The 14172-nt window shown below is 43.2% G+C and overlaps 1 protein-coding gene across 2 annotated transcripts in view; it reads right to left on the reverse strand.

The window, feature by feature from the left end:
- Positions 1-14172, reverse strand: part of LOC131462493 (cell adhesion molecule DSCAML1) — a 101864-nt gene that overhangs the window by 83616 nt on the left and 4076 nt on the right. For both annotated transcript variants that reach the window (XM_058633759.1, XM_058633760.1), the window contains exons 3-4: positions 13701-13787; positions 9158-9540 (exon numbers count right to left, since the gene is read on the reverse strand). In XM_058633759.1, the coding sequence (XP_058489742.1) occupies positions 9158-9200 (43 nt within the window). In that variant the 5' untranslated portion in view covers positions 9201-9540; positions 13701-13787. The remainder of the gene's footprint in view (positions 1-9157; positions 9541-13700; positions 13788-14172) is intronic.

Genomic DNA, 14172 nt, shown 5'->3' on the forward strand with positions numbered 1-14172 from the left:
AGAGAAAGGGCGACAGATTTGCTTAGTTTAGTGGTAACATTCATGTGCTCAGTCAGAAAGCCAATCAGTAACACTTTTTCACTGTTTTCAATTATCAAAACAATGGAGGACATAAAACCATAAACCCTAAACACACAACTTGCATGAATCACATGATGCTGCAGACATAACCTGTAGGACATGTGATCATTTGAGATATTAACCCTTTAACACAGAGTGTATCACAGACGACACGTTCGCACAAGAGCACTTTGCGTTACCATAATTACGCAACGTTTTGTGCTATCGGAAACATTCTGATGTTTTCAAAAAGCTGAGAAGTTGCACGTCTAAAGCCAACATATGAGCATCGCGGTAATTTCACTCGTGCTGTTGCAGGAAGCCGGCGTATCAGTGTGGGAAAGTGGGAAAAGCGCTTGAACATAGTTCCATTTTTTGGACATTGAGACAAAAACTCAATTTCTTTTTATCTTAAAAAGGTTTATACTTGCAGAATCTGGTATTCCTGTACAACTGCAGTGGGATTTTTAAATAAAACTATTTGTTTTTCTCATTTCAAATTGTTAATATACTATTTGTACATGTAGTTAATTGTAAATAACTGACAGATTATTAGAAGTTATTCTGGAAAATGGGCAAAATCCCTTACTCACAGGACATTTCCTGGCCCTTTTATGGTTAAAATAAGCAGAAAAGTCCAGACGGATATTTTGAGACTTAGGTGTTAAAAGGTTAAATGATGCATTTCAGTAAATAATAACAAAAATGGCCATGTGAGCTATATATAAATGTAGTCCCTTAGTTGAATGAAACAATACTACTGAGGTTTTATTTCTGAAAACACTGCCTGTAATCTAACACAAACTTACACAGACACTCAGATCCAGGTCAACTCAGCCCAAACAACTATCTCCATATGATCCAACTGCAGCCACTGGTTTAATCCCATAGATGTTCCCAATACCTATAATTTGATGTAATATCTGAGGAAACCCAGCACAATAGCATAAACTCAGTGAAGGCCTGTCACATCACTGACGGAACATCGCCATCAAAGGAGGTGGCTGAATCCTGTGTGTGTGTTTGCTGTAAAACAGTGCTCCTGACAAGCTGCTGCCAGATATGTCGTCCCTGGGGAGTCAGACCACCACATACCTTCTCCCTCAAAGCGTCTCCTCTAAGTATAGAGAGGTTTCGAGGCATCTGTAAGATCTGTGTGTTTCTGCGTATGTATTGGAGTGGTTGGGGGGGGGGGGGGGGGGTTGAGGAGTGTAAAGAAGTGCTGAGCTCAGCTTGGCTGTGGGCCAGGGGAAGATGCTGTGCCCCTAGCCAGAGAATTTTCTTCTCAGACAATGATACTTAATTAATCCCTTTTCCTGGATTGTGTCAACAATGACTGGATTAGCCCTATCTCTTTAATTCTCTTTTTGTGGAGAGGAAATAGGGTGGCAGCTAAGACACATCAATGGAGATATAAAGACACTATCAGATGTCATTCATGCTCTAATTTCCACAGATCCTCTACATCAATGGATATCATTAGTCACTAGCTATAAAATGAAAAACAGAATTTGTACCGGGTGCTTTTTAAGCTCTAAATAAGCCATAAGAAACGTTAAAAAAAAAAGTGTTGATATCTTTGAATCTATGCTGCTGTCCCGTTTGAATAAGCATGCATATTAACAAAATGGTGTGAATGGGATGAATCGCATAAGCAAAGGATCAGAGGTTTAATGCAATGATTATTTCCATTCTCTCAAATATCTGCATCGATCTCTAACTTATCTTTTCAAGTTACTTTTAGTTTTACAACTGCTATCATTCTTTCACCTTTCCCAGAAAACATTTTCCCTGCCACACTAGCTACAGGCAGTGTTATATGATTGGAATTTGCACACCAGACGTGGAGAGTTAAACCCACATAATCTCCTCTCACATTTAACGCACACGGGTCTATCCAGTCCGTAATCGCACTGCCATGGGAGGCCAACATCCGACCTCCCTGGTTCTCATGCATGTGTGTGTGTGTGTGTGTGTGTGTGTGAGAGTGTAGAGTGAAAAGAGAGCCAGGCAGAAGTGCAACACTGTGGACAGGGCACAAGTGGCTGGTGTAAGTAAAGGTGCTCTGCTGCGAGTCAGGAAGTGTGTCCATGTATGTGTGTGCGTCTGCGTGTGGTAAGGTCAAAGGGACCGAGAGGTTAATGTTAAATGACAGCCTCAGTTGTTGATGTCAAACGCAGCCAACAGCAGAGGCTGAGGTGCACAGGAAAACGCTGCATGTGCAGAGCATGAAACTCTACGTTGCATATAAGTATGAGGGAGAAGCTGAGGAGATAGAGAGTCATTGTTCTACTGCTTCACAGCTAAAAATGGAGCAGATCCTCTGTGTTTAAAAAAAAAAAAAAAAAAAATTCAGGTCAAGTTCAATCCATCCTGCCATCCGAATCCATGTCAATCTTTCTTACAGGCTGCTCGGCTCACTGATATGCACTTTCAGCACCAAGGAGAGCGCCACAAAAAAGGGGAGGAACACACACAGATGTGTTTGTGCAAATAAGGAAGGAACGATTACAGTTATAAATGTTCAAAAACAACTCCAATGGAAGGATATCGCTCGATCAGAATTGTGCTAAGAATAGTCTCACGTTGTCACACACCGATAATCACAAAGTAATGTTATTCTCCACACTGTCAGACGTTGTTGCTCAGTGCACAGGCTGAAGAAGTCATTCATTATACATGTTTGATAGATGGTGTGTCTTGTTGGAATTGTTTGATAGTATTTCATCACGGAGGAAACAGCAGTGCATCCTTGGCTACACATGCAAATATCCAAGACCAATTTCTGCTGAGACTGTCAAGGTGTCCACATCACAGTTGGTTTGGTCAAGTTTGCATTCATACAGCTACGAGTAGCAGCTGAAGAATGTGTCAGCGATTTATTTATGTCCTTGAGCTATTTGTTTTTGTTCCTTCAGCCAACGCATACAACATTTTGGGTGCAAAAATTGCAAGGATATGTTGCACAAATTGGCAGCACACTAGTTTGTAATCATGTGTGTGTGCTGATTAGTTAAATATGCTTTTAATCAAATCAATTTCAATCATTCACGTAATTTATTTGATTTATAGCATAATCTGTCAAACTCCTTAAGGTAGAGAATCACTGTCTGACAAGCGTTGGCACCAATTAATGAACGAATGTTAATATATGCAGTTATTTCCATAGGACGAAATATGTACAAACTTAAAAAAAAATTTAAGAGACATAACTATATCCCTATTTCTACATATTTTTCTCTTTTTAATGCCTTAGATGTGATTGCCGAAACCCAGGTTGAGAGCCACTGCTTACACTCAGAAGTACAAACAAAAAACTAAAAAAAAAAAAAAAATCAAACGAGCTAAGATGCAATGACTCAGACTCAGAGGGAAACAACAGAAATCCTGCAACATCAGCATCCTCTGGGGAACCGGACTTCTAAAAAGCAGCAGCTTATGATGTGACTGTTAATTGCTTTGTCCTACAGAACACACACACATACACACACACACACACACACACGTGAAAACATAAGTATACAGCTACACGGAAGCAAACCCTGGTTTACACCACATGGATTACAGCCTTCAGCGATGGGACCACAGTGATGACCACGTGCATGATTGCAGGCATGAGTTTGAGGTCAAATTTGCAGATGAGGGTATTGTTACTTGGCATGAAGGGTCACCGGCTGTTGCTGTTGGGTTTGTGTGTGTGATGTGATATTATAGACACATATAATAGAGCTGTAGGTTTTTGATTGACATGAGTGAAGTCCCTGAAAGTTGAGCAAAGTTGAGTTGATGTGCAAATGAGACAATAATCAAATGTAATACCTGGAACTGTCGTAAGCTGCAGAACCTAAATGATCCAAACCCGACCTTTCATGTCATTTGAATTAGCATCAAAAATTCTAAATATTTCATGTAAAACAAAAGCACAGAGGACATAAGATCTAACCTTAGACGGTTATCAGGGTTCTTTTGTGGCTCCAAGCTTTTGCACCGGAGAAATCAACTCTATTTTTACTGTATTCCCTTCTTTGAGCCTGAATACACTGATTTAAAACAAAAAAGGTCAAAATGATTTTGGAATAAAACACTTAGTCAGAGTCAGAGACAACTCTTCACAATAGTTTTTACATTTATTAATAGTTTTTCCCCATTCTCTCCCTTTCCTATTTTTCTTTTGACTCAAATGTTTTTTTTAGATACACTCAAATGTTCCTGTTTTTGCAATTTATATGAAAAGGTATGGTATGAATAGGTATGCTGAAGAAGCATGGATATTACCTATGGTGAACTCCTATGCAGCTTTTTCTGTCTCATCTACATTCATCTATACACACACTGAGACACAGAGGGATTCACACACACTATTTGCATAGAAAAGCAGGGCTATAAATCCCTCTCCTTCTTCCTCCCTCTCTCACTCTCTCTCTCCTTCAAACGCATAAGTCACATAAATACATTTCAGATCGCAAATATACATCCATAATAGCAAGTGGATTTCCTATTCGGTGAACCATGTAGCACTACAGATAACAGCACACAAAGCACATTCAGGCCAAAGAACTGCTGTAATATTTAAGTCAGCGGCAAAGCAGTCTTTGTAGTGATGCTACAGAAAAAAAACAGTGGGACACAATGGGCAAAAGATATGATCAGGTTTAATAGAGGAGGCTGCTAATTTACTATACAATAACTCCAGGGTGAGATACGCATTAGGTTTGCATGACAATGTGTTGCAGTTTTTGTGTGCTGTGCAGTCAAGAAAAGGAAATCAATTTCAAACATGGTGTCATGTCAGTGGGAGACAAACTGCCTGGCATGATATTAGGGCTATGCATACATGCATGTAAACACACACACACACACACACACACAGAGATGTGTGGGTTTTTTTGTGTGTGTGTGTGTGGGGGGGGGGTGTACAGCTCCTATATGTGATTTATGCAGTGTCAGTAAAATATTAGGGAGCCATTTCAGCATTTGAAAATTCACTTCTCCCACTTCAAAAAGATGTTTTCCTCTGTTGAAGTGAGTGTCAGATTTGTAGAGATGTTTTTCTTCTATTCTCCCTCAGAGACTGGGCCATAAATTGTTTGATAGTAAGCAGAACAGGAGAGAGAGAGAGAGAGCAGAGTGAAAGAGAAAGATGATTGTGAGATGCTGAAATATATCTGTGTGCTTGTTTGAGTTTTGTTGAGGTTGCCTTGCTACAGGACACCACAGTTGTGTTGTTGTGTCTAAAAACCTGTTGAGTGAGTGGTCAAAATCAACTTTGTCTGTGTGACAACTGAGTCATATAACATTTCTGTTGCTATGGACTCTACATATGACACAGACATTTGATATAGGCCTAGATATCTGACCCCATGCCAGAGTACCTTGACCATTAGCACACTCTGTTCAAACTTACACTCCAATTCTCCAAGAGAAATAACAACAAACCAGCCAGTACTTAACAGGAGGGAAAAGTGCAATAGTTTTTTTTTTATGCGCCTCCAAGGCAATACCACAACTGCCATTATTATCTAACACCACTTGGCCGACGTGTTTCAAGACAAACAAAATGTTCAGACTGGATATGAGACTTGATCAGATGGACGTGTTTATGCTGCACCCGCTCAACTGCCAAACGCAGAGCGCCAATAACACCCGACTATGAAAACAGGCTTTGCGCGCCGGAGCACAGCGAGGGAGGTAAAGTTAACGTGAGAGGGTGACATGTAGCTGTTATACTGTGTGTGTCTCTCTCTCTGTCTGTCTCTCACTGACCGGCTGCGCAGACACAGCGAGACAGAGAGCGGGAGCAGTAAGACACACGGGCCTTGTACTGTGTTTGTCACCGCCGTGCGTTATTGGAGACGTGCGTCACGGATACTATAATCATCTAAATCATTCATCTACATACCGCTGTGTTAGCTAATTAAAATGGATCTTTACACAGGCTTTAAACTAGAGAAGGGCTGTGGAAAAGAGAAGTGGGGTTTCGCCTTTGAGGCCAAGGATTACGCACAAACTCCGTCACCTCCGGCTTTTACACATTGAGAACTTTTACTTTGCACATAGACCAATATAGCAAATGATGAGTATCATTGGAGGACATACACACACACACACATATGTATACATACATATATATATATAGAGAGAGAGAGAGAGGTTTTGCAGGCAGAATGAACAATACTGCCGCAATACGTTTCCTTCAGCAACATAAGAAGCCTTCATCACATTGTGAGTGTAGCCTGCCTGGTCGCCACTACAGTCTGACTCATACTGCAATTACTGGGCTCCCCCTTCAAGCACTTCTCCTCCTTTATCCGCTATCTGTTTAGATACCACTTTTACACACAGCCCCGTGGTCCGCAACACCACAGGTCGCAGGAAAACACAGGACCCCCCTTGTGGAGGACTGACAACTCTGAAGCGCAGGTGATAAAAGCACCTAGTTACAAACACATGGAAATGGCAATAACATCTGCGTATTATTCACTGAAACCGAGAATTAATTGTGTTAAATGGCTGATTTGACCCTCACAGTAAATGCGTATATACGGACCATCAAATGCACAAATACAGTCCATGCATATAAAACAACGTGTTTGGATGAACAGTCAATATTCATTTTCATGTGTTGCAGGAGCCACGTCGACCGAAACTGGATAAAACCAGAATCACATTAGTTAATGAAATAATTATAGCAGGATGTCTCACTCTACACCTCAATCAGCCAACCATCTTTCCATGAAATGTGTACAATTTAACTCCTCAAATTATTATTCTAATCAAATACAATTTTATTTAAAAAAGGCCTATAGTAAAAAAGAAAATATATATTAATTGCAATAATGTTTAGCCTTCGCCATTTTCTCAGGCCCAGTTCTGGCCTATCAGGCCTCAAAGCCGATGCCCTCACAGTCCTCAGATGAGTTTGTCTCAATTTTAATTCCATAAAATGACAGGAACCTCCCAAATCATGACAAAGAGGAGCGTATTCCTTCCCCTCCTCTCCTCGTATCTATCCATCTATCCATCCCTCCTCTCTTCTCACCCCCTCCTCCGCACTCATGCGTGCAGGTGTGCTGATATGCAGCCAAACCAACGCAACACACGGCCAGTGATGACTAAGTGAATGTCGAATTAATAACCAAGTCATCTTATATAGATGTAGTGTGTGGCTCGGAAATATATTTTCGGATTTAACACAGTTCATTAAAAATATGTGTGTGTGGGGGGGGGGGGGGGGGGGGGGGGGGATCGTGTGCAATTCTGGGAGGCGCGACCGAGGCAGGAAAATACGCAGTCCTAATGCATATGCATGTGTCATAATAGACCTCTATTTCCGTCTTATAATAAAGTTCATTAAAATTATATTACTCGAAAATACACAACTCCCACGCGAGACCACAAATCACATCTGATTCCTGCAAAGTGGCTGGAACATGGCGTTTGAAAGGCAACGGAAAATGGAAGTTTGTTTTCCACTGCGTTATCTACATCTCTCCCATCTCAAGCACTCTTTCCGCTCCAGTGACTGTTTGCAGCCCCCAGCCCCCAGCCCTCCTCCCCTCTCTCTCTCTCTCTCTCTCAAACACACACACACGCGCGCGCGCACGCATGCATACACACACACACACATACATCTCGATCAGTCATGGGACAGGACGATGTACAGTGTGTATAATCAAAAATAGACCCTGTAATCCAATTACATACAACAAAAAACAGCACAGAAGTCCTCCCGCAGCTGCAGCCTGGCAGAGGGCAGTGCCAAGGCCAGTGATGGAGACCAGGACCATGAAACACTGCACGTCCTGATCACAATGATAAACTAATGCTTAATATTACTCCAAATGTCTTATTACATAAGCACCATCATCATCATCTTCATCATCATCAGCAGGCATCTTAACGCACAGAGTGCGTAAAAATGACCGTCTGTGTAAAAATTGTATATATTTGCTTGTTGCAAAGCAGCGTCAAGTAAAACACACAAAAACAAAAGAAACTAAATATTTTGTTTGCACCTCAGAGCACAGGTGAATCATTCTCTCCCATCTGCAGCATTTAAATCGAAGCCAATCAGTGGAATCTGGTGCCACAGAAAATGGTGGATGAATAATTAGACCATGGGATGATGATCAGCAGCGAGTGTGCACACACTGGCACAGCAGCATTTTATCAAAGCAAAGAAATTGTGGACTTAATATATGGCCTCGTCTTTCAAATGTCCAAGCGGGGGCACATTATCTGCAAATTAAAAGCCAGCGCTCAATAACCCCAGCATCAGTTCACGCGTCTCTCATAAAATGTATTGACCCTTGTTGCCTCACAGCAGGGCGCGCACGCGCGCACACACACACACACAACCAGTATTCTGTATCCTTCTTAACTTAACTGATACAAATGGCTTAACCCTTACAGCCACCCAAGCACGCACACACAAACGCACAGACTTCATCTGACATCTTATTTGTTTGGGGGCCTAAGGGGGAAAAGTCAGCAAATCTACATTAAACTCCTCTAACCCCGTTTGAATTGAGTGCGTAAACAGCGGCTACAGCTGTGGCCAGCGCCACTGCTCCTCCGGGTCGCCCGTCTGCCCGTGCGCGCGCCTGCAGATCCTTATCTGCCTGTGCTCCTGTTCAGCATCCTCCATATTCACGACACCACATCCGCGCAATCATCATGCAAAATGCAAATGCAGATTGTCTTTACCCCCCCATCTGTATGAAAAGCGCTTAAAAATATCTGTGCCGTTTTCCCTGTAGGTGTGATCCAAATTAGGTGCATGTTGTTTTAAAGCCCGTGATAAGCTTCTTTTATCATTTATCAATTACAATATCAGCGAGCGTGAGCACCTATAAGAGGAATGCGAGCACTCGTTGGGGGAGAAAAAAATAAAGGATGAGGTGGAAAGCATCCTCTCAAAACATGATGAAAAAGTTACCAGTTCTTCTCCAAAGGTGATGGAGAGTTTGATTTGACATCTGTGCCTGTCACCTGTGAGTGGAACCACTTCTACACAACATGCGTCCATCTGATAAGACGATCAATACACACACAGCCAACTTCCCAGTCACAATGAGAGCAGATAAGCAACACTCACCTTCTTGCAAAGAATACAGCAGAAGTAAAGTTACAAGCCACATGCCATTAAAAGCAGTTATATTTCACAGGAATGTTGTGCAGTCCCCGAGAAGAGTGCACGGCGCAGCGGTCGGCCAGGCGAGGCTCCGTGCTGGACTGGTTCTGCTGATGCTCCCCGGCGGCGGTCTCTCTCCAGCCCTGGTCCCACACTCTCCAACGCCGAGAAACGAGCCGCGGAGAAAGTACCGCCTCTGCTCCCCGCTCTCTCCTCCCCTTACCGGGACAGGCTGCTGTCGCTCCACCCCCAGTATCCTAGTGATGCGCCGTGATGGAGAAGTGAGCCATACGCGGGACCAAACCACTGGCACCACCTCAGTGGAGACGTTGATTGTATCGAACCAACTTTAAAAAGAAAGAAAGAAAAAAAGAAATGTCACAAAAGTGATTGAAATTTAGCTTTAAGCAAGTTCACAGAGGAGCGGTTGGAGGGGGAAAACGCCAGCGTACATTCTCTATGCAAATGAAGTGAGGAATGTGCGTAAATCCGTTGCCTGTCTTGTCGGTGCAGTGACGAGCTGTTAAAAGTTCAAATAAAGTTTCCCTCGCCACAATAATGCGCCACGAGAGAAGACCACTCGCCTTTCACAGCGCGAGTTCATTCATTCATTCGGGAGAGTGGGACGATGAGAACGTGTGAGGCGCGTAAAGGCTGCAGGCTCCGTGTGTTTCAGTGGGCAAGTGAAAAGTGTGCATGTCACCACTGGCGGTCAAAAGGACTATTGCTTTTGGAAATCGATGTTAATCGATCGATATTAAAACAGAGCAGGGGATTATTTACTTCATTAAAAAGTGGCCATCATTCTGTGAAGCCCTGGTCAATAATTAATCTGAACTTTGACCTTTGTCTCGCTCGCTCTCACACACGTGATTTTTTTTGTCACATAACTGCAATTTGATTTGCTCTATAACTCTTTTAAGTCACGCTCCACTTAACTGGTTATAGATTTAAAACAAGATGGAGCTTTGCTTCATAAGATACCACCAAAACATTAACTCTAATGCGAGGATGAGAATCTAAACATATTAGCTGCTCCAACTCCTATGTTGTTGTTTCTTAATTTGGCATATAACAATAAAAAAAATGTAAAAAAAAATTTAAAAAAAAATTAAATCACAGCCTTTAAAGGTGGGGTGGGAGATTATTACTATTTCTGGATTCTGGAGTTTTTACTGTATTGCTTAAAATCCTCTTTACTCTCCGATTATAACCAATTCATTAATACATTGTCACAGAAAAAAAAAATGCAATCAGCCTTGGAGCGAACAGGCCTGCAAAAACACCATCCAATCATAATGAATGGTCCCAATTACGTCATTGGATCGTGATGCATCACTCAAACTGCCACCTGACCCCTTTTTGTGCACTAATCGGGCATGCTCAGCAGACAACGCCAGAGCTTATGCTAGCTTGCTAAATCCAACGAGACAGTTGCAGCAACGCTATGTCAGAAAAGGCGTCAAGAAAAAGGCTAATGCAGAGTGATCCAAGACCAGAGAGGGACAACTGAAAGCACAGAAAGAGCTGCAAAGTGACGCCATGGTGGCGCTGTTTCTACTGGACTGGTAGGCTCACTTTATGTCTTTGTGACCTTGAGAGTATTTGTTGTTTTTCAGCATCATGTTGTCTTTTGTCCAAAACTAAGCGCCCCCGAAAAGTACCGAAAGTTACAGATGCTGCGCAGTGCTCGTGAATCCGTGTCCGTTGCATGTTTTGCGTAGCCTCGGAGGGCTGGAGAAAGGGGCATAGACTTTTAAATTCAAAATATAGTGTGCTCTAACTGTTTTTTCCAGGATCTCCAACCCCACCTTTAATGTTTGCGGTTTGCGTTGTTAAAATTGCGATTATTTTTTTTTGAATGTAAATGTTCAGCTCTTCTTTTGAGAGAGGTATAAGTTAAATGGCCTAACAAATACTAACATCTTAAAATATTATTCACAGGGTAAAACTGTTAAATGACCTGTGGGCCACATGAGCTTCAAGCCTGATCAGTAGGGGGCGCCCATGTGAAGAAAAGTCCAACTGTGTAGGGAAAAAAAAAACACCTGTTCAGTCAGGGTGGTCAATATTAGTTTAAATTACATCACAATATTCCGTCATGATATCGCAACAACATTTGGGACGATATTTACGTGATTTCTAAATAAAGGTGTTAATTACCAACACCATTTAAGTGATTAAGAAGAAGATTAAGAGTTAAGAAGTTAAGAGCCGCATGTGACCCGCTTGAGTTCACTGTCTTAATATATAGGTGTGAATAGTGAAGCAGCAGGACAAACAACCTGTAGGTTCTGCACATATAAGTCTGTTTTGCATGTATTTGCACTGCAGCTGTGCAAACTCAGGACACGACCTAAACATCAAAGTTCATCCTCATCTCATCGTCCAACCTGTTTGAGCAGCAGTGTGCATGTCGGTGTGTATGTACAGACTTATCGACACGTGCGGTTCATGATTTAGCCAGTGTGTGTGTGTGTGTGTGTGTGTGTGTGTGTGTGTGAGACTGTGGCCTCTCTCGTTCACATTGAAGAGACGCCCCGGTGCGGCAAGCAAGGTAGCACACACTGCCTCCACTCTCCATTATGTAACAGGTGGAAACACACACACCCACGCATCCCCTTCCGTCTCTCGCTCTTTCAAACACACTCACAAATGTGCACACAAAAAACACAACGACCAGGACACACAGGAGCCATACCATAAAATATTTTATACATGTTATTTCAATTTGAGATTAATGGGGAGCGGGTTTTCTTCAGTGTGATGCACTCCCCTAGTTGTAAACTGTGTTTCAAGTTTAAAAGTGCAATGAAGAGTGAGATGGGCACTCCAGTTTAGAAATCTGACAGCCCTCAGAGAAAAGAATCCCTCTCTGCATCATATATTCTCCAACTCAATAGTCCTCCTCGTGTCCCAATGACAAACTGGACGTATAACAACACCCGGTACCTTGACACTCAAACAAAGCTCCTCACACACAGCAGCTCCACCCAGCACCTCTGCATGGTAACACATGAAGTCTCTGTCAGGACTTCAAAAGACAGCATGGCGAGCTGGTTAAGGGGCTGATGTGAGTCAGCCTGACAGCACCAAGCAGGTTGTACTCTATGTCAGCCAGTGATCATCATGGGCTTTGACAGCCTGAGCTGGGCCAGCCAGGCCAAAGTACAGGCAAGCAGCTCCCAGACAACTCCAGTGACTGTCAAAGGGGACGGGACCCAGGACAGGCTGCCACCACACCACTAAAAACTACAGCGACCATGTGACTCTGCTCAATCACTCTGCTCCATCGTTGCCGGGAGATAGGAAGCGAGGGCAGGAAGAGACTATGAGGAAGACAGCCTGTTGACTGAGGAAGGAAACGGGTGAGAACGCAGAGGGTCGAGGAGGGGTGAGTGGCAGGCAGACGGAGTGATGAGGCAGATAAGTTAATGTGGTTGTTAATGCTCAGACAATCTGAGCTCCCCCTCAGGCTTCAGCTACATGCTAGGATCATATTAACAATAACGTATCCAGTATTAATGCATCGCCCATGGCCCGGTGAAACCTCGTCAAGGTCAGAATTAGGAGAGGGTGAGGGCAAATGGTGCAGCTGCTCAGCTCTTTGCAAGGTCACAGGGATCGGAACAGGGATGAGGAAAGAGCTGCAGGAATAGTGATGATAATAGTGGACTGTGGTGTGAGGAGCCACTGGGTAAATGATTCAGTAAAGGGTAAAAAAAAAAAATGCATAGTTATGATTCTTTAGAAGTATTACATGGCGGTGAGAATGGACTTCAGAACGTGAAAGCAGAGTGGGCTGCAGAAGCCTGGATCTACAGCGGGGTACCAAGCTAACCCCACCCCACGCTACTGTCTGTCTGTCTGTGTGTGTGTGTATGTCGGTGTGTGTGGAGCAGCCTCTGCATTAGGCTAATGTGAACCACACAGCACCATGCTGCAGCTCATTAACAGGAAGGTGCCGACCAATAGAGTGTGTTTATCTTTAACCAGGCATGCGTGATCGCCGTGGCAGATGTGTGAGAGTGTATCAGAGGATGTGCGAGCGAGTGTCTACATGGCGGCAAGAAGTGTAGGACGTATACTTCTTGCAGCTCCTCTGCCCTACAGTCGAGTGTGTGTGCACGCGTGTGTGTTGGTCTGTGTGCTTTTCTTCCCGGGTTTGTATGTGTGTGTTTTTGCGTCAGAGTACACAGTAGACATCAAGTGGTGTTAATTTATTCAAATGAGCTGGGGAGTATAACAAGAGGATGGGGTGAGGGGCTTAGGTGGTGTGTGTGCGTGTGTGTGTTTCTTCTGCTGGAGGTTCATCTCTACACCCCCACCGCCCCACGCCCCCCCAACTTGTTTTCCATGCTTTCAAATCAGACTATTTGCATGGCTGATAAGGAGGGGAAGCAAGAGGAGATGTATGTGGAGAGGAAGCAGGAGAAAGAAAAGAAAACTGGAGATTGTGAATGATGCGATTCAGAGGCAGACAGAATGCCTGCAGACAACAACATACCGTGCCAGGGCAATACCGCCACTTCCAAGATGGCTGCTGCTGGAGGCGTCCTCTGTGGGACCAACCTAGAGACCTGCTGCTCTTGCTCTGCAGTGGGTGACACACAAACAATATTATTGTCTGACTCCTGCTGTAAAACCACGGCGAGGACAATGACATTCAAACACAAAAGGATCAACATTTACAGTTTGTATTTGAATATGTTGAACAGTTGAGATGAATATGGTTGTGGCTTATACAGAGATATTGATCAGAGATATCTAGTGACACCCAGTGGTTACAATTAAAGATGTTATCATTAGAAAACCACAGTCCTCCTGGTGCAGGTTGATGAAGGCAAAGTTCACCCTGTGTGAAGGTCTTCCATAAATCGGTGATGTCAAACATCTGACCTGCTGACCAAGTTCACTTCTCCCTTTTATCCTAAATTGTTATTGGTTATTTATAGATATTTGTAAAAATGTTAGATAAA

Source organism: Solea solea, chromosome 7 (assembly GCF_958295425.1).
Source record: "Solea solea chromosome 7, fSolSol10.1, whole genome shotgun sequence".
Lineage (NCBI taxonomy): Eukaryota > Metazoa > Chordata > Actinopteri > Pleuronectiformes > Soleidae > Solea > Solea solea.